Source organism: Clupea harengus, chromosome 1 (assembly GCF_900700415.2).
Source record: "Clupea harengus chromosome 1, Ch_v2.0.2, whole genome shotgun sequence".
NCBI lineage: Eukaryota > Metazoa > Chordata > Actinopteri > Clupeiformes > Clupeidae > Clupea > Clupea harengus.
In genome coordinates, this window is record NC_045152.1 from 29,115,087 (window position 1) to 29,135,086 (window position 20,000).

The 20,000-nt window shown below is 44.2% G+C and overlaps 2 protein-coding genes across 3 annotated transcripts in view; one reads left to right on the forward strand and one right to left on the reverse strand.

Annotated features, from left to right (window-relative positions):
* Positions 1-3,211, forward strand: part of rapgefl1 (Rap guanine nucleotide exchange factor (GEF)-like 1) — a 42,591-nt gene extending 39,380 nt beyond the window's left edge. Inside the window, exon 15 of the mRNA XM_031575181.2 lies at positions 700-3,211. Coding sequence (XP_031431041.1) covers positions 700-824 — 125 coding nt within the window. The 3' untranslated portion in view covers positions 825-3,211. The remainder of the gene's footprint in view (positions 1-699) is intronic.
* A 381-nt stretch (positions 3,212-3,592) lies between these two features.
* Positions 3,593-19,029, reverse strand: ppp1r9ba (protein phosphatase 1, regulatory subunit 9Ba). Of its 2 annotated transcripts, none has more exons than XM_031575201.2 (9): positions 18,762-19,029; positions 18,285-18,405; positions 17,135-17,239; positions 13,796-13,931; positions 10,205-10,348; positions 8,707-8,760; positions 8,005-8,234; positions 7,489-7,585; positions 3,593-7,360 (listed from the first exon to the last, which is right to left on the reverse strand). In XM_031575201.2, the coding sequence occupies exons 1-9, from the start codon at positions 19,012-19,014 to the stop codon at positions 7,307-7,309; spliced, it is 1,194 nt and encodes a 397-aa protein (XP_031431061.1). In that variant the 5' UTR covers positions 19,015-19,029; the 3' UTR covers positions 3,593-7,306. The 2 variants fall into 2 exon arrangements, with proteins under 2 accessions (XP_031431061.1, XP_031431054.1); XM_031575194.2 differs by having other exon boundaries at positions 7,483-7,585.
* Between the last annotated feature and the right edge of the window lie 971 nt (positions 19,030-20,000).

Sequence of the window (20,000 nt, forward strand, 5' to 3'; positions counted from 1 at the left end):
GGCTTTGGCTCTCTGAGCTGTGCTTTGGCTGATATAAGATGGTATAAATACAAGAAGTCAGCACTGATAGGCTGAGAGCGACAGAACTGTAGAGGCAGCTCAGTTTCAGCCTAACTGAGATGACTACCTGTGATGTGTGTGTGTGTGTGTATGTGAATGCATTATGGGTATATGTGGATGTGTACGTGTGTGAACGTGTAACTGGATTTGTACTTGCTGCGACTTAGGAGGACAATGCGTGTCTATTTATAGCTCCTTTGGGAGAAAGAGTGTTTTTCTTTGGTTGGAGTTTATTTGAGTCAGAAGGGCCCCTCCTCCCTGCTCTCTCATATGCAGTGTGTGACTTAGCAACGGATGCAGGGATGCAGGCTTCCTGCTGTTAGGTCAAGTGGAAGGGGAGTGAGGACATTTGCTCGATGTTTCCCCCTGTTGGAGTGCTGGGGTATAGATGTTGCCCCCTTGTGGAGAAATTATTTATTAGCACAACCTGCGGTCGCGGCTATGAATAAGTAAAACATTGCCATCTATTGATCATTGAAACAAGTGAAATAATACTGAGTTGTGTATAAGCATACTTCTCTGTTTGAAGAAGCTTAAAACTAATATTTGATCTGTTGTGCCATCCCTCTCCTTTCCCCTTCCTCTCTCTCTCTCTCTCTCTCTCTCTCTCTCTCTCTCTCTCTCTCTCTCTCTCTCCAGCCTTGGAGGTTGAGCCATCTCCCTCTCACCTCCAGACTAAGGCCTACGTGCGTCAGCTTCAGGTCATTGACAATCAGAACCTGCTGTTTGAGATGTCCTGCAAGATGGAGCCCAAAGACATGTGAGCTAGAGTCCAGAGTACCTCCAGCCCACTGAAGACCACACCCCCTTCCCCCCTTAAGCCCGCCCTTCCATCTCATCCGGGACCACACCCTCTCTGCTTCAGGAGCCCTCTCCAAAAAGGACCAATCACTGATCAACCCCTTCTCTTTTGCTCAGCTCATTGATTGGTTATCTCTCCCCAAGATCCCGCCTCTTTGAGCTATGGATCATACCGTTTGGGCAGTACTGTTTTCTAGGACCTACCACTCACACAGTAAAGCTAATTCTCAATCAACTCTCGAGCTCCAATTCTCTTCTAACACTAACATGTACAGAAAGGGAAGGACCAACACTAATGTCAAAAGAAATGTAAGGCTGTGGAGCTAGAACTGTTGCTGTTGTTTTGATTGGTTCAAACGAGGCTGTGGAACCCCAGGCGGTGTTTTGATTGGCCCACAGGAGACTGTGAATGGACAAAAGCTATCTCTCCACTGGGTGACTGCAGAATGGGAACCAGCAGTGAGGTCAGCGGGACAATGGGAAGTTATCTTGTTCAGCCCCTCCCTCTCTGCATTCTCATTGGTCATCTCCAAGCAACGCCTGTCCAGTCTGCACTGCCATAAACTCATCTGAACATGGACTTCTCCTGGAAAGAGTAGTGCCTAGGCCATGTCCTATCAGGAGCTACTCAGGACAGTAAGGGAAAGGAAACCTCAGTGGTTTTTGACTGCATAAGTTTCATCTTCATAAGCTTTCTTCACTTTTTTTTTTTTTTTCCTTTCCCATCTGTTCATCTCCGCTTCCCCATGTGAGACAATCTTACCTCTTCACCCCCAGTGTTTCCGCCCAACTCCATGACTGCCCCCACCCTAACCCTACCTTACCTCTCTTTTTTCCTCTCTCTCTCTCTCTCTCTCTCGCCAACGTGGGCACTTATTCTCGGGTAAGCTGAAAAGCGGACCTCAGCTATTGGGGGCGGCATCCTCTCCTGAGAACCGTAAACTCTGCTAGTGCTGCTGAAGTCAACTGACTTATACATCACAGGCGAATGGCCGCCCGCCGCTGGACCCGGAAACTCCCAGCTGCACCATTAAAAACTAACAGAAGCAAAGCCATGGACTCGAGCCAAGATGGCGGCTCAGTCTGGAACAGATCTGGTCCTGATGTAAGGGATGCCTCTCTGGGTCAGAGGCATCCTGCATCCAGCCCCTCTTAAGCTACATTATTGAAAGGGCAATACATCTCAGTCAGTAAACACGGGCCACGCTACTAAAAGCCATGAACTGTGTGGTGAGGGTGACGGAGCTTTGTAACCTGCAGTGGTTTCGGATCATTCAGCTTCTTTTAAAATGCTTGCGTGCTCTGAAAAATGCCATGGACATAGAACACAAATGTACCATTCTGGGGTTACAGACCTAAACCAAGATCCCAGTACAGCTCAAAGCTATTTAAACTGTGTTTGTTTTTGCCAGTTCGACTGTATTAAGATGCACCCAATTAGGGAGGATATCAGTTTGTCATATTAGCATTTTGATGTCACTTAAGAGCAATTACCGAGTCATACTTTTGGTGTAGAATATTGACTGTGCTTTAATCAAAGTGTGATAAGTTATTATTATTTTTTTTTTTTTTTTTTACATGTCGCTTTGCTTTTTTGAACATAAGTTAGTGAATGTCTGAGGTGAAAATGACCTGGTCCATGCTGGATGTGAAGAACTACTTCTGGGTGAAATGGCCTCCACCTGTTTGCCTGTGATGTGATCAGCCTCAGGATCAGTTCCTGGGTCAACCCCCATTCAGAGGGCTGCCTGGCTGGCTGGCTGGCATGTAAATAGTTATTCAAAATGTAAATAAATAAATAATATGGAGACTCTATTTTATGTATGAGCTATGAGATGGCCGTTCTAGGAGAATATTTGTTTTGTAAATTTAAAAGAACGGGTGTTCCTTGTACAGTAAAAAAATGAACACATGTAAGAAAGAAAGAAAGTTAGTTGTCAGAAATGGATGGCGTCAGCTAACCTAAAGATGGATGAATTGTACAGCTTTATCTCCATTTGTGTTTCGGTTCTGATTGTTTAATTTGTGTTATGGCTTTGGTTGGACTATATTTTTTATTTGGTTTTGTATTTTGGTTGTTTTTTCATTTTGCTGAGTTTAAGCTATGGTTGTTTTATTTTTTCCTTGAAACGGGTAAGAATCCGAATCTTGTTGTACTCTCTGAGTTTTGTACAGAAGTCAGTGTTTACAAGTGAACTCTCCTGAAATTTGGCAGGGCGCTCTCATTCTTTCTGAAGGTTGTTGGGGGGGTGGGGGGCGTAAGCAGCCATCTTGTTTGGCTGTCCCCCCACCCCCCCAGCACCAGGAAGGAACACAACGCATCCAAATAAAGCCTCTTCTGATGAACATGCCTGAGCATTCTCTGCAGTCTGTACAGTGCTGTAAGGTAGTGCGTTTAAGTGTGTCTGTGTGTGTGTTATAACTAGTGTGTCTGAGTCCATAATGTTCTCTCACAAAATGGTCAAGATATCTGATTTTCCACAAAGAGCATGGAGGTTTGTGGGTGTATGAGAGCGAGAGAGAGCTGTTGTTGGCATGGCCTTTTTGTGTTGGTTCATAATGTTCTCTAACAAAACAGTCAACATCCGATTCAGTTGTTCAGGTCAGTGCGGGCATGGAAGTGTGTGTGCGTGTGTGTGTGCGTGCGTGTGTGTGAGAAAAGAGAGATGTTGGTATGTCCGCTTTAATTTGGTGTTCATAATGTTCTCCAACAAAATAGCCAAGACATCTGTTTCAGCTGTTCACCACATTTGTATTTATTATTAATGATGAAAGTAATTTATGGCAGATGAGCATGATGAAGTTTGGGGTTTATTATGGGTATTATCCTTATTGTTCAGAGTCATAACAGCAAATTACAAAGCAGGGATTTAAAAAAAAAAAAAAATTAAATACAAAACAAGGAATGGGTGTGAGTTTGGTTTCTTCCGCTCATCCTAAGAGAATGTTACACCCTGTACTGCTAACACACACATTCTAGAGAGCAGCGTTCTTCTATGGAGCGGGTCTGGGCCGGATCGGAACCGGACCTGTTAGTCAGCTGCTCTCTAGGAACAACAAGGCATAAACCATCAGAAGGCCCTGCACTCAGAGAGCTATACAGTCATGCCTTTTTCAGGCTCCAAAGCAAGAGCAATTTAACAACAAGAACCAAAAAAAAGCAAAGCTGAGTGTGCAGTTAAAAAAAATAAAAAATAATAATAAATCCCTGGACTGGCATTGCGCAATTTAATCAAACAATTTCCTGGTGCCGTTTCGCTGCTGTCCTCTCAGAATGACAGATCAGATAGTCCTGCTAGTGGTGTTTGAGATGGCTGCACAGTTCCCAGGGCGTCTGCTATTCACACCGGCGCACAGCAGCTCAAGCTGAATGCGTTCACTGTCGAGTTGGTCCATTCAAACTCAAGTGTTGCAAGTGGACTTGAAAGGATGCAACATGTAGCAAGGAATGAAGTCTTTTGTTCATGGAATGTTGGTTACAGCATACGTCTGGAAGTTCTATGTATCATTCCTGACTTTTTCAGTGATCTTGCTGAGCCCTCTTCACAGGGTGCCGAGTTAAAAACAAACAAATAATAAAAAAAAAACATAACACTACAGGCTCCCTCTGGAGGGGTGTCATTAAATGTAATCAGATGTGCTCTCTCCACCAATGTTATAGATGCGTCTGAATTCATCTGGTTCATTGCTGCAAGTTAATCTCTTTAGAATGTTACATATAGTGCACTGGCTTCGGTGAAAAGACTACAACTGCAATGGTGGAGAGATCAGCCTTGGAGCATGAGGCTGACTGGTTGGGTCATAGGGTCCTACTGAAGAATCTGAAGTTTTGGTGATGGTAATGGCTATTCCTGGCAGGGTATCAATGCTTGATTCCAGTAGGCCTGATTTACTACAAACAACAGGAATACCATGCTTCTTGGTTGTAGTTAACCCAAGGTTGTGTGTTCTTAGGTCAAGAAAACAGGTGACTTGGGAAACCACTGCACAACTTTGTGGGCTGTCTGTACATAATACCTTACGTTGTGCAAAGATGCAATAATTCTCTACATCTTTGACTGAACCCAACCAAACTGTTGAGAAAAATACTTTCCTTATTAAACTGCAGTCGCACCTGAGACCGGCCAAAATACAAATACTTAAAGGCGCAGTCCATGATTCAGTTTCACCAAAAGGTTGTTGATATTTGCACTCAACAGCCAAGCGAAGGAGCAATTCACTGAATTTGACAATAAATCTATGGGATTAGAATCGTGGACTGCACCTTTAACTGGGTTTGCTCTGGTAACACTGTTCTGCTTGAGCAACAAAAGGAAGTAACAGTTCATGTAAGTATGACGCCATTGTCCTCGGCATATTTTCTGAGTGACAGAAATCTTAATTTAAGTTCCAGTTAAAAATGAAGTTCCTTATTAAAAATAAGACAAAATTCAAATAGATAGCCCAATCTCCACTGCCATGACGGCAGAGTCCATGAAAACAAACAAACAAACAAACATAGAAACAACAAAAACAATCAAATTAGAAAACCTTCAAGAACCATATCATTCCTTCTTTTCCAAATAAGATTCTTTATAAGTGTGACCACTTGTGTGTGTGTGTGTGTGTGTTTGCCTGTTACATGTCCTAAAAAAACTGCTTAATCTAACACCTACCAACAGAAGCTAAAGCTTAAGCACTGGGAGTTTCACAGCAGAGACACCCAAAGCCGTGGGACCATGGAGGAGAGTTGGGGGCAGACTGCAGAGGGATCATGGGAAATCCTGACCACCTAACGGAGACCACTCATTGCCTTTTGAGGACCTTAGCCCCTTAAAGGGCCTAAGCATTGGCTTGGTAGGCTGAGAAAATGACTGGTGAGTTTGTCACAGTTGGAACAGTTACGACAGAAGCTTGTTCAAGTCAGTAACTGGAAAAAAAGGATTTTATATCACAGTCTAGAAGTGAAATGATTTTTATAAGCATTGTTGATGAAGCCGAGGTGAAATGTTTTGTTTTAAAAAAAAAAGGAGGCCAGCATGCTGTAAAAGTGAGGCCATTTTGAGGTTGAGACAGCCATGAGAGGTTAAGGAGCCGAGGGAGAATGGCAGGGAGACAAAGAGAGCGGTACTCTATTCGATGCTAAAAATACAAAGGATTGAATGCAAAGCCGATGAGATAAGCAACAGTGAAGGGAAGAAGGCAGCTGGCTGGTTTCTGAGGTTCAGAACAGTACTGTGTGGATCATACACTGAGGATCCACTTTCTCCTCCATCTCTCTGTACAGCTTCACCCTAGTGCTCACGGGAAGCGCCACTGCTTTCCTTTCTCCTCCATCTCTCTGTACAGCTTCACCCTAGTGCTCACGGGAAGCGTCACTGCTTTCCTTCTCTCCCAAGATGCTTTGTTGCGGACTCCACTGATGGCCGCCCAAAGGTTGTTTAAGGGGACAATCTTAGACCCCTAATTCACACAGAGTGAAGCACATCGTCATCTGATAACACTGACCCTTTTTTATCTACGTTAAATTGAGAGTGAGAAGTAAGCAACCCCACAACAGGTACGCGTTAATATGTTAAGCTTGCACATGTTCAAACCCTGTTCACCCCTTTGTTTTTGCTAAGAGAAGGAAATGCACAACCATTCATCTTCCAGTCGTAACGAGGCGGTCTATCACCTCTCACACACCTGTATTTTTTCACAAAGAAAAAAGTGTGAGCACACAGCGGCTTCAACGACACCCCTTCCCACCCACCCACAACACCCCCGCACATTGCTTTAAGCATTTAAAAAAACATTTTTTTTTTAAATATATGTAAAGAATATATACAAGCTCAGTCTGGTCCTCTCACAGGGATCTCCTTCTGTACAAACAGAACTCTCTCTCTCTCTCTCTCTCTCTCTCTCTCTCTCCATCCAATTCCTCCAACTGATTGACAGGTCAAGAGGGGGCAGCCATGTTGGGGTTTTCCTTGTCGCGCACTGAGAAATTTCTATGTTATTATAGCTGTAAAATGTCTCCTCTTCGATGCTGCTGTGTGTAGTTTGTCCCATTATGTGACTGGATAGGGCAGTAAATGAGGACAGAGAAGCCTAAACCGATGAATCGAGAGTCTCTGGTGTTATTTCAAGGGTGGTGGGGTTGAGTGACGTTACACGGGAGACCGAAGACTTGTCACGTGCCTGCTATGGACACATTGACAAATACCATGGGGACGAGACATCGAAAGAGAGTTTGCTTTTGTTTTTATGTCCTGTGTTTTTTTAATTTTTTTTTTTTTTTTTTTTATCTCCCCCTGTCCTCAGTAGCATCCCTTTTCCCAGTCTTCTTCCCGCCTTTCATTTCTCGGTGGTCTGTTGTTCATTTGTTTGTTCTCTGTGGCTGCTGTGGGGAAAGCAGGCTGGAGGAAAAGGATGAGCTGAGACTGTGGGCCAGGCTCTCCCTCTCTTCCTCGGGCTTAGAGGTTTAGGACGGGTCTGAGGTCTTCAGAGCATCCACTTTGGTCTCCAGGTCTGAGATCTGATTGGAAAGCGAGGGGGATGAAAGAATGGAAAAGGTTATCAGTGTTCTGTCATTCAGTATTTGGGGAGTTATTTAGCGTTAGTGTGTAAATACGCACACCCACGTATACGCGCACATACCCTCACCTGCTCTTGGAGATTTTCTGTCTCAACCTTGTGGGTAGCCTCTGTCTCTTCCTGAGCTCTTCGCTGGGCTGTCTCCTTCTTCAGATACTCTATTTCCCTGTACAACCATGCACACACACACACACACACACACACACACACACACACACACACACACACACACACACACACACACACACACACACACACACACACACACACAGGGAGAGAAGAGAGAGAGAGAGAGAGACCAAACCTTATTTTCCATAATGTTTTCAGTTGTCATTTGTCGAGCTGCCAAGTGCTAAGCATTTAGTGCTACTTGCTTTTCAGGTGTTAAGTATTTTGTAATCTTCCTTCTCCAGCTACTGACTGTATGCATTTGTGCTGTTCTGGTTTGCATCTCGTATTGCTCCTGGTACTCCCTGATGCGTCTCTTGGCCTTGATGAACTTAAGTATTATCTTAAGTGTGTATCTTCCTTCTCCAGCTATGACACTATGTAGGCTATATGTAGTGGTCTGGTTATGTTTCTTACTTCTGCTGGTACTCCTTGATGAGTCTCTTGGCCTTGCTGTACTTGCGCTCCAGAGCCTGGTACTGCGACTGGGTCTCTTTGAGGTGCTCGTCCACAGCCTGGCACAGGGACTGGGCCTCCATCCAGTAGCCCTCCAGCTTCTCCATGCGCTCCTTGCTCTCGCGCACGCTCTGCTCCAGCTGGGCGCGCTCCATCCGCCAGCGCAGTTTCTCCTGCTCCGCGTGGGACAGCTGCAGGGAGCGGGGTGGGTGTTGGGAGACAGAAAGAGGTGATGAGGAGTAGGAAAAGGTAGAAACAGAGAGAGGGTGAGAAGGAGAGAGAGAGAAAGGAGTGGAGGGAGAGAGAAGGAGAGAGGGTGAGAAAGAAGGAGAGAGCAGAATAGGAAACAGAGGGGTGATGAGAAATAGGGAGAGATGGAGAGAGATAAAGAAGTAATTAATAGAGAGAGTGAGAGGCAGGAAGAAAGAGAGGTGGAAAGAAGACAATACAATCCATAAAAGTCACTACTGTGTTAGGCACATCCTACAGGTGAGAGGTCAGCATTTGGACCGTAGCGAATTTACTTGGAAATGTAATGAAGACCAGTATGGGAATATCATGGAACTGGGAAGCTGTTACCCACAACGCACAATACATTATGTAAAACACAATATACCATATGAGGCACTGGGGGTGTTATAAGTGAATAAGTGTGACCCTTACCTTCCGCTTCAGCTGCTGAATCTCAGCCTGGGTGACTGCATGTTTAATCTGGAGCTGTGGGGAGAGGAAGAGAGAGAGGGAGAGAGAGAGAGAGAAAGAAGGTATTGTGTTATATTGTCATATGGCTGTATTAAGCACTTATGGTCCTCATTCATGATTTATGGTTAGTTAGGTATTGCAAATAGTTCTCCATGATATTTTTGAATATGACTTTGAGAGACAGAGAGGGGGCTGGTTTATATGGTAAGAAGCATAGGAGTCACATAGCCCCATCTCTAATTCAGATGAGCGACATTGATTATTAGACGAATGTTTGGCCAGTACAAGGGCAAGAGTTCAGATGTTATTGTAGCCATAATCACACAAATGTCTCCCCTGAGGAGTTTAAAGCTTGTGAAAAAGCAGGAAGTGTGAACACATACAACATACACATAGAACACATAACATGAACGGCAAAATATTTTCTGCCTATCTTTTCTGTGAAACTGAATTTACAGTCAACAAAGAAACAAGGTACAGTACATGTTCCACAAGGAGGAAACAGAAGCCCTGACACACTCTCCGTATCGCTGGTCTTAAACCTCCTTCAGGTGTGGAGACAAAAGCTTTTACTCTTCATTAAACGCTAATCTCTACCATTAGCGGGAACTGCTGACGCTAAGCAGTTACACTCCAGGTTGCAGCGTCATGCTCTCTGACAGGCATGACATTAAACTGTTCTCCAACGAAAAGTGAAGAACAGAAAAGTACCATACGTTCTTTTCACCGTGGAACCTCTGAACCTCTCCCTATAGTTTCAAATATAATAATATATCATTCCATTTTCCTAAATGAATAAATAACATGTTACTGATATTATATTATTATATGTTACTAAATTAATAAATAACATGTTACTGATATTATATTATTACATGTTGCTGAAACTAATCCTAACTACAACTGCAAACATCTTTTTTTTTCATCACATACTGATATAAGACGAACATATATTGAGTAGTATCTATAGGCACTTAATAAGTACGGCTTTTTCCATCCACCTCATTTTGCCTGCTTGTGTTCCCCAGTGGCATTATGTAGTAATTGTACTTCAGGGTTAGGGTTAGGATAAGCAGTTTTACCTTAAAATAACAGCTTAAAAAAAATTGGGGCGCTACAATGACTTTTAATATGAAGAATCGCCTCCGTGCCATTGCCATACCAGGGTCCGTAGGCATATTACTGCGTTCTGTAGGTTTGCATGAAGCCGCCCGGTTTCTACTGTCTGCCGAACTAGTAAGTAGCTTATTTGCCGTCTTACTTTGTCTTGTGTTGCACTTGCTTGATGTTTGACTGTGTTAGGACAGTTGTTGACTAACTAGTTTTCGCTAGTTTTAGCCGCTAGCATCTCGTTAGCGATTAGCAATTCCTCCGTTATGCTGCTTTAATATATATTAGCATTATGGCTTCCAATACCCTGTAGCCCCTAATCTGAATGACGGGTGAACACAGCACTCACCTCCTTAAACTTGTGGACGAGTTTCTCAGGGTCCATCTCCACCGGTGACAGCATGTCCTCACTCTCGGCCAGGTCAAACACCTCAATGGCATTGGGAAACATGGGGCTCATCTCCTCCTCCTCATCAGTGCCGAATTCACCCGTCTGTAGAAACACAAACATACACACATAATTATCCTCGTGTCATCATCTTTCGTTGGCTTCTCTCAAAAGTGTATGTCACACATGCATATTGCCACACTCACTCATGAACATTGTCACTACATAATGCCTAATGGAGCAAACAGCTAATCAGTTTAACTGCAAATGTAAATAAATAATACTTTTCCACATATTTTCTGTTGGTAAATGTAGTTAATGAGAGTGACATCAAGTACAAATGGGTGGATGGATGGTTAGAGTGAGTGCAGTTTTGATTTCAATGTGTGTCTTTAAATGTGACCTCTCAAGACTCAAGAAATGTTAATGTTAACCCAGTTTTGCTACCTTAGGATCATATTCTTGAAATGTGACAAAAATATGTAACTGTATGCAGTCTAAGTAGATTGGTTTGATGTCCTATTTGGGGGTTATGGAGTGACTTGGGTGAAGAATTCTATTGACTTGCATGGCTCTCTGACGTTTGGACTGAATAGTTCTCTGCACTATTTCCCTACGGCCACTAGATGGCGCACAGGGGCTTGGAAGAGGGATTTGGAGGACTGGAGGAACCACACACCATGCCAGGCCAGAGTAATGACACCCTACAACTGGGCAACCTCCATTTTGTTTCAATTCCTCTGTGCCAAGACCTGCAGTTGTGCTAGCAGCTAGGCAGGGTGATGGAGGGTGGCAGCTACTGAAGGGTTTTCTTTCCCCAACAGGTCTAAAGCAACTGAGCTGCCAGTGGGGCTTTGGAATCAACCAACAGTATCTCTAATAATTTGCACTTCAAACATGAGTGCTTATTCATGCCATCACCTAACATGAACAAAGCCTCTCTCTCTCTCACACACACACACACATACACTTGCGTGCGCATGCACAAACATACACTCTTACACACGGTAGAAACACCAAGTACAGCACAAATGAATGCAGTGCCGCTCTCTCTAACGACAACACAATACACAGACTCTGACTCACTTCCTGTAAAGCTAAACTTATACTTAATGGAAAAGCCGTTATGGCACACCCACCACACACACTCACACACACACACACACACACACACACACACACACACAAACACACACAGCTTTATGCTATGCATTCCCAGCATAGCAAGACAAACATTCTCAGTTTGAAGTATTTTTTAACGCAGGATTTCCACTTGGGAGGTGCAGTGAGCTGAAGCGAAAACTGCTACCTCTTCTGTCCTACTGTGAGTCATCAGGCTGAATTATACTCGCTCTCTCTCTCTCTTTCTTTCTCTCTCTCTTTCTTTCTCACTCACACATACACACACACACACACACACACACACAAACACACACACACACTCACACACACTCTGCCATCCTCTTTTCACACCCTGCTGTTTGCCTGTCTGAGCCCTCCAGCGTGGGCGAGGAAATGAAATATGCTGTCAAGACACACATATATTAACAAACTCTCTCTCCCTCTCTGTTAAACACACACACACACACACACACACACACACACACACACACACACACACACACTCACACAGTTCTTCAAATGTTAAGAGAACATCAAACCAACATGAACACACAGAAAAACATCACTTGATTGACCTGGGTGGGTATTTGTGTATCTGTGTGTGTGTGTGTGTATGTGTGTAATCTTCTGCATGAAGAACCTCGGTATCACCACAGATCCTGCTTTAAAGCTGCACTCTCACTTTCACACACAATCCTCCAGAGCACATTATGCATGATTCAGTCAAATCCAACGAGATTCAATTATTTAGGCTTCTCCTTTTCACCCACAGAGGAGAAGATATTGAGTGAGCACATGACTGAGAGAGAGAGAGAGAGAGAGAGAGAGGGAAAGAGAGAGAGGGAAAGAGGGAATATATGGAATTAGGTCCAGTTTCTTTCTCGCTCTCTCAAAGCCCTTAGCCAATGAACGACGACAGGTATACCAATAAAGTGTGTACAGCTAATCAATCTTTCTGCCAAAGAAACCTTATTGATGAAGCATATGGCTGTGTGTGTGTATGTGTGTATGTGTGTGTGTGTGTGTGTGTGTGTGTGTGTGTGTGTGTGTGTCCATATGTGGCGGGGTTATGTAACGGGGTGCTGGTGTAACTGAAATGAGAGGTCAGTGTGGTGTTGGTGTGTGTGTATGTGTGTGTGTGTGTGTGTGTGTGTGTGTGTGTGTGTGTGTGTGTGTGTGTGTGTGTGTGTGTGTGTGTTGGTGTGTGTGTGTGTGTGGTGTTGGTGTGGTGTTGGTGTGTGTGTGTGTATGTGTGTGTGTGTGTGTGTGTGTGTGTGTGTGTGTGTGTGTGTTGGTGTGGTGTTCCAAAGAATATTGGGTGGTCAAGAGTGACACCTTCCTCAGGGAAACAATGGACATTGGAAGCAGTTCCAGAGTTCTAATTCAAATGTTCTAAAGAATTCTTTAGAATTAAAGTTCTAACTATCTACCCTGAATGTTCCACAACAAATCAGTTCACACTCAAGTGCCCCTTAAGAAATAACTCATTGAACCGTATAACAGAGCAAGAACAACAGTACAGCCCATCTTAGGAGGCCTGGCCATGACCTTGTGCAGAAAGAATCATCCTTGTGTGAAACACGAACACACACACACACTAATCACCTCTCTCTCAGCCCCGAGTGTGTTGTGTCTGGGTGAAATGTTTGCATCATGCTTTAAGCACTTGTGCATCAGTATGTGCATAAAGGCCTTTGAAGCCAGCTGTGGACCTTATAATAACCTCTCCCCTAAGCCTTACATTAAACAAACAGAAAACATTAAACAACAGTAGAGGACCTTGGGAGGAGCTTTGTATGTAGTTGAGGTTCAATAGCGAACCTATAGTACTGCATACATTGAGGAATTTGACGTACTGATTTTGTGAGACGAAGAGATAACATGAAGGCCTTGCAGTCTTCATGCTTCAATAATGAGAGTTATTTTTCAATTTTGTGTGTATATACTGTGTATATATATATATATATATATATACTGTATATGTGTGTGTGCATTATTCTGTAAATAGCATGAGATGAATGGCAAAATAACTAATCTGGAGTTAATTTCACTACTTGTACTTTCTTGAAACCTGTATCACAACATTCTTGCATCTAAGAAAATTGCCCCTGTGTTCTGTGCACCAGAACTGAGTGGTATTACTGTAGTAGTGTATGTTTCCATCATCCTTCATCACTACAACTCCCATTTGTACCTCCATAATGCAGTCCTAAATCTCTTTTGTAATACTGTTGACTTCTTCACATCATCAAGCTCTATGATGTTGTCTGATGTTGAGTCATATAGGATGATGTCAGGTGATATTAGGTGTTGGGTGATATTAGGTGTTGTTGGGTGATATTAGGTGGTGGGTGCTCTTAGGTGGTGGGTGATATTAGGTGTTGGGTGATATCAGGTGTTCTGCCTGAAGGCGCCGTCTCCCCTCCTCACCTCATCATCATGCTCCATGTACTGGTTGTAGCGCTGCTCCATCACCTCCCTCTGCCAGCGCTCCTGCTCCAGGGTCTGCTGGATCAGCTGGGCCACCTCACTCTGCTCGCCTGGCTTCTCCCGGCCAATGATGAACCTGCACACACACACACACACACACAAACAACAGCCAATCAGAATGGAGCAGGGACATTTAACCAGACTAACCATTAACCTGTAGGAGAGGGAGGCTACAGTATTACAGTAACTGACAAAAAGAGCAGAGGTATAGGTACTATACCGACCTGGAGCGAGTGAGGTATTAGCACTCCCATCCTTTTGAATGGCTGTTGCTATGCTAGCAAATTCAGTCCAGGTAGTACAAAAGTGGGCGCTGTCATCTTTGCAATTTATGCATCCGTGTGCTCAGTTCTGACTCCAAAAATATGAAGAGCTAATCGCCTAACACATGATTTCACAATCACCAAAACCCAACACTGTGTGGCCCTGCTTTGTTACCAAAAGCAGGTAATGAGAAACTTGCTTCTTGCCATCCAAATGGTTCAAGTGGTTAGCCAATGCTAACCGACTGAAGCTAACCCCCTTAAGCCTGCCTCCCTGCTGAGAACTCCTCATAAAGCCTACCCTTATAGCAGCTGATCTGCCCTAATATGGCAAAGATCTTTCGGCCGCCATTTCTAGTATCTGTTGCATGTTTTTCAGACTCACTGCTCAGTGGGAAAACTACAGCTAAAGCATGATGATTGTGTAAGAGGCCTAAGTGGCCAAGCTTTGTACTTACACTCCAAATCCCCAAAGTTGTGTTTAAATGTTATGCATTAAACATGAATTCTAAAAGTGAGCGACCTTCCTCAAGGACACCAGAGTGGAGTGGAGCGCTGCTTTTATGGGATTTTATCCAGCAATCCTCTGGTCACTGGTGGATAATTAGGACAGTCTTTCCTGACTTTTACATTAATAACCAGAGGATTTCTCTCACAAATCAGGCCAGTCTTCAAATGTAATGTACAGCAGCGCAGAGATGACATAATGGGATCACATGCATATTTTCAGAGATTAAATGTATGTAACCTGAACCCCAGAGTTCTTTTAGAGCAGGCACTGGCAGAAGTGTCAGGAACACAACACAACTTCTCTCTGTGATTTCTGTATTTGACGTTATAAGTGTTATGTGTCATAGTGACCAATAATAGATGTGTCAGACCATTCACACAATGCAGCTGTCATCCAACCAATTAGCATCTCAGAACCGTTGCTCTGACCAATCAGCAAGCTGTCTCGGTTTGACTGACGAGTGTGCTAACCACTAAAAATGAATGTGTGTTTTTTTAAGACATGCTCCACTAAAGCGTAAAAGAAACCAGCCTTTGTGGTTCCTCTTCCTCTTTGCACTCTGCAACAGCTTGACCTTGTGTTGCTCCAATATATTTATATTCAAGGACACTTACAAAAGGAACCCATACCAATACCATCACCGTAAAATGAACACTTCTCTTAACTTTCTTGTGTCCAGGAAAGGTAAACTTTTTTAAACAACCCTTACTCTTAAACTGCACTTGAAATACTTGATGGACAACTGCATTGTGCTAAGATAGCTAACCTAATGACCTCTGATGTCATGGTGGATGAGGCAAAATGCTAAGCATATATGAGTGTGTAGGTGTACTATTATTATCATCACTCCCAGTTTATTTGTTTCAACTTCTTCATCTGTTGTTCACCCAAAACTCTGTTTCAGTGACATAAGTAACCCTATTAACCATTAACCCTATTTGTCAAAGCTGGTGAACTCTATTTATAATTTATAATTCAGCATTGTTTGACCAGCACATGGTCAAATTCAAACAAATGACATTTTGGAAGCAGGTATGGTATGTTCCAGGCATCTGGTCCATTAGTCACTGCCTACACGCTAATGCTAAGCAAACAAGTAAGTGCAGCATTCCTCTCTCCCTCTCTCCCTATGGAGCCAAGAGACTTCCCTTACTATTTGCATAACCCACTAATCCTCTGTGTACTTCTCTATTCACATTTTTCTTTCACTTGTTCACCCTCTTTTCCTGCTTTCTCTCAATTAATCACTTCTCCCTCTATTCTCTCTTCCATCTCTCTCTCTCTCTCTCTCTCTCTCTGGCTTTGAAGTATTCACGAAAGGGCTCCATCTCCCATTGCTGTGATCTGAGGGATAGTGAGGATGCTCAGCTGCAGGTCAAACCGCTGTCAGTGTGAGGGATCAACCACTCCATCTAACAATGTCAATGTCAAAAATCAATGTATGAAGACTGTGAAGAGGAGGGAAGAGGACAGGAGAAAATGAGAAGAGCGTTGACGGGAGGGAAGAGAGGGGAGAAAGGAGAGGGTTAGGGGATGAGACAGGAGGAATGTCCAGGAGAAAAACTGAGAGGAAAGGAGAAGGGAGATGACAGGAGAATAGAGTAGAGAAGAGACGAGACGAAGTGAAGATAGCAGCATGATTACTGTGGGCTGGAAAGGATATAATGCTGATTTATGCGAATGCTTCTGGATACTTCTGGTTAAGTGTTTGGCTGTGCTTACCAATGCATTTGAATATTTCCGCTGCAGCTTTCATTGTTCATGTGCTTCGGTCCATGACCGCTGGCTCTGGGTGATTTACGGTATTCCTTTGCATATACCTGCCCACACACAGGCATTTTCCAACCAAGCGTTGCCCAGTGCACGTTTCCTATCCGCCACTGAGATGCTTTTGGTAAAACTCCACTTTAAACTAAATGTGTCTGCGCAACGCAACCTACTGTTATCATGGTATCAAAACACAGTGACTGATAACACAGGCCTTGTACAACTGCATTAACCAAATCGCAACCCTCTACAGTCAGTGAAGTTTGATTATCTCTGGCTTCATGCGTCACTGTCGGGCACGGACAGGACGTTACATGATCTTCCTCAGCTTGTGCCAGAGTGTTGCTTTCTGCCAACACTCTCCATGACGCTCATTGCAACAGTACAGTCTAACAAAGTCCAGCACAGAATCGAAGCCAGGCGAAAATAATGCTGCTTTTGAGGCTTTTGTGCAAGTGTCAAGGTTTGTGCATAGGCGTTTGTGTGCATGAATGTGTGTGTGGGTGTCTACAGATATATGTGTGTACACGTGTGTGTGCGTGTGAGTGTGAGTGTCTACATGCTTGTGTGTGTGTGTGTGTATGTGTGTGCCTATGTGCATGTCTGTGTGTGTGTGTGTGTGCCTATGTGCATGTATGTGTGTGTGTGTGTGTGTGTGTGTGTGCCTATGTGTGTGTGTGTGTGTGTGTGTGTGTGTGTGTGTGTGTGTGTGTGTGCGTGTGCGTGTTGCTGCCTTACTTGACAGTGCCGCTGGTGTTCCTCAGGACAGAAGCAGCAAAGCTCTGGGTGACGCCCACCAGACTGGTGCCGTCCACCTCCACTATGAGGTCGTTCACCTGGATCCTGGATGGACACAGAACACACACACACCGGTTGGTCAGTTAGCAGATGCTGTCACATGAAGCGAGTTACAGTACTGTACAGATACAGATAAGTATTATAATAATATAATGAATAATTGTCAGAATAACTGAGTAATTAAAAATGCTAAAGAGTAAGATTATTAATGCTGTCAGTAACATCACATCCCCAAAATATTTTCAGGAGCCCACAAAACTGGGGGATCGTTTGACTTTGAGAGTCTGTTAACTGGAGTGTCCATGTGCACATGAAATGAATGAAAACCTTCCCCTCTGGGTGTTTGATGCCAAATGCCAGAGGAAAAGATTTGCAATCAGTTAATGGAGGTCACAGCTGAACTCAGAAAATGTGCTATATAATACAAGAACCATAAGCTACTGGGGAGAAGAGTTGTGGCACAATCGTGATAGTTTAGGTCCCAGAAGCACCACCACCATTATTTAACACAAATCAGCTGACCTTTCCTACCCTTTCCTGACCTAAAACAAAATCACCAAATCCCTTTTGCAGACCCATGTAAATGCTACGTGTATCTAAATCCTCTCAGTAATTGTTGTACGTCTGGGAGCAGTGGAGGGATAGAAGGCCCCTACTGACATCCCATTCAATCTCCTGTGATCCCTTTCCTGTTCTCCAGATCAAACCCACCCACCCCCCACCCCCCCCAGACCCGGAGGCAGTGTTATCATGCCGGAAGTGTCAGAGCAGCTGGGGCAAAACACGCATGCAAACAATGCAGCATTCAGACGGGTTGCTATTTTAGAGCCAATAAGGTTTGATTGGACAGATTGCCTGAAATTATACTCTGGCACGTGAAAACTGACATGGATGAGCATTGTCTTGCTGTCGCATTGGTAGCAGTGGTAGCATTGTGTTAGTTCAACTCCAATCAACCCTAAGGGGTCACGAACCGAACGCTCGTGGTGTCACTTATTCTCCTGCTGAACAAATGGCAAGCAAAGACTAAAATCTGCCACTCCAGCTGCTGGTCGGTGGTCAGAGTGATAGCGGCCTAAACCACGCCCACCTGCCATCTCTGTGAGCAGCTCCGGCGTCTGTGACGGTCTTGACAAAGATCCCCAGCTTCTCCAGGCCCATGTCTGCGCCCGCACCCATGCCAATGATACTGATGCCCAGGCCGTCACCATCTGAAGGGAAGGCAATACACATAAACAGGGGGTGTGACGTGGCATGACGTGTTAGATCAAATGACAATCTGTATTATAAATATATATATATGTGCAAGAAGTAAGCATGTCACTCTTCTGTAACCAGAATCACGCCCTTTTGAGAAAACAAGCCAAGTATCTACAAAATTCAAATTAAATACAGTTTTTTATGCAGCAAATATATCTCTAAACAATTTTGTTTGGTGTATGTAACACTATATACAGTAGATCATACAAAGGCTATACAGAGGAAACCTTTAAAGGCTCCAGACTACCCCTAAGTATGTGGTTTTGTCTGTGTTTTCTAGGGGGTAAGGGGGGGTTGCAGGATGTACCTTTCTCCAGCTCCACTGGGAACAGGTCCAGCCTCTCCACACGCTTCTCCAGCTCGTACTCCGCCGACGCCGCCATGGGGTCCACATCGTCGTTACGCCTGTCGTAGTCCTCATTGGAGTATGTAGTGAACACCTGCAGAGGGTTAAAAGTCAAGAGTTCAGAGGTCACGAGGTCAGGTGGAAGGTTAAAGTAACTGCAGTGCTTGATTTCCTTGATTTCATTTTGGTGCTGTGCAGTGCTCTTCTGTCGCATTGTCGACTCATTGCTTTCCGAGACACTGAGACAAATACATTTCCAGGACTGAGCACTGCAGCGGATCCCTGGACGAGCTGCAGAGAAATGCAGTACGTCCTTTAATGGGCAAAATGTTTATTTATAATTCTGGCATGAGTTTCATATTTGGCAACATCAGTTCAATAAAGGTACATTCAACTTCAACAGAGCACCTACTAGCACGCAGTGTTGCCCCGCAGTCTACCTCTGTCAACACACAGACACACACACACACACACACACACCACCAAGCCCCCTGGCACAGTGTGTATCTTATTAGCAGGTGGGTGGAAGGAGACAGAGAAGCTTCCGGACAGAGACGGGTCAATTACACAGACAGAGCTGGCATTATGTGCAGCAGGGATAATGGCCGACACCCCCACACTCCCTCAGACATGTCCCTGCCACTAATAGCTGCGCTGTTCAGGGTAATATAGTCCATCTAATCGCAGCTCTCTCAGACTCCTCTTCCGTCCAGATTCAATCTCAGCAAACTCAGCAAACTCAGCAAGTGTGTGTGTGTGTGTGTGTGTGTGTGGTGTGTGTGGATCCATGTGACAAAGAAACAGAGCGAAGGATTGTGCATCTTTGAGTGAGTGTGAATGTGTGTAATGACTGGGTACGTAAGAGGGAGAGGGAGAGAGCGAGAGAGAGAGAGAGAGTGTGTGTGTGTGTGTGTGTGTGTCTGTGTGTGTGTGTGTATGTGTGTGTGTGTATGTGTGGGTGAAAGAGAGATAGAATGTGTGTTTGTGAGGGAACGTGTGTATAGTGTGTAAGTGCCCTGTTGTTCAGGGTTGGCAGCTTGCTCAACGTTCCCTACACTGCTTGAATGCAGGGTGAGATTGTATCTGTGTGCGATTAATACACCTGACGGAGCATTCATTTTCCATTTGGACAGTTTCATCACTTCAAAGCTCACACATCTTCAGACACAAAAGCCCCCCCCCCCCACACACACACACACA

What these genes read in the sequence shown, in the direction of transcription:
- ppp1r9ba (XM_031575194.2), bottom strand. Translation starts at nt 19,014, where the DNA reads ATGCGACAGAAGAGCACTGCACAGCACCAAAATGAAATCAAGGAAATC. An exon ending in ACATGGAGCATGATGATGAG is followed by an intron (nt 10,349 to 13,795) that starts GTGAGGAGGGGA and finishes GTGTTTCTACAG; the next exon opens with ACGGGTGAATTCGGCACTGA. An exon ending in TCGTCCACAAGTTTAAGGAG is followed by an intron (nt 8,761 to 10,204) that starts GTGAGTGCTGTG and finishes CTCTCCCCACAG; the next exon opens with CTCCAGATTAAACATGCAGT.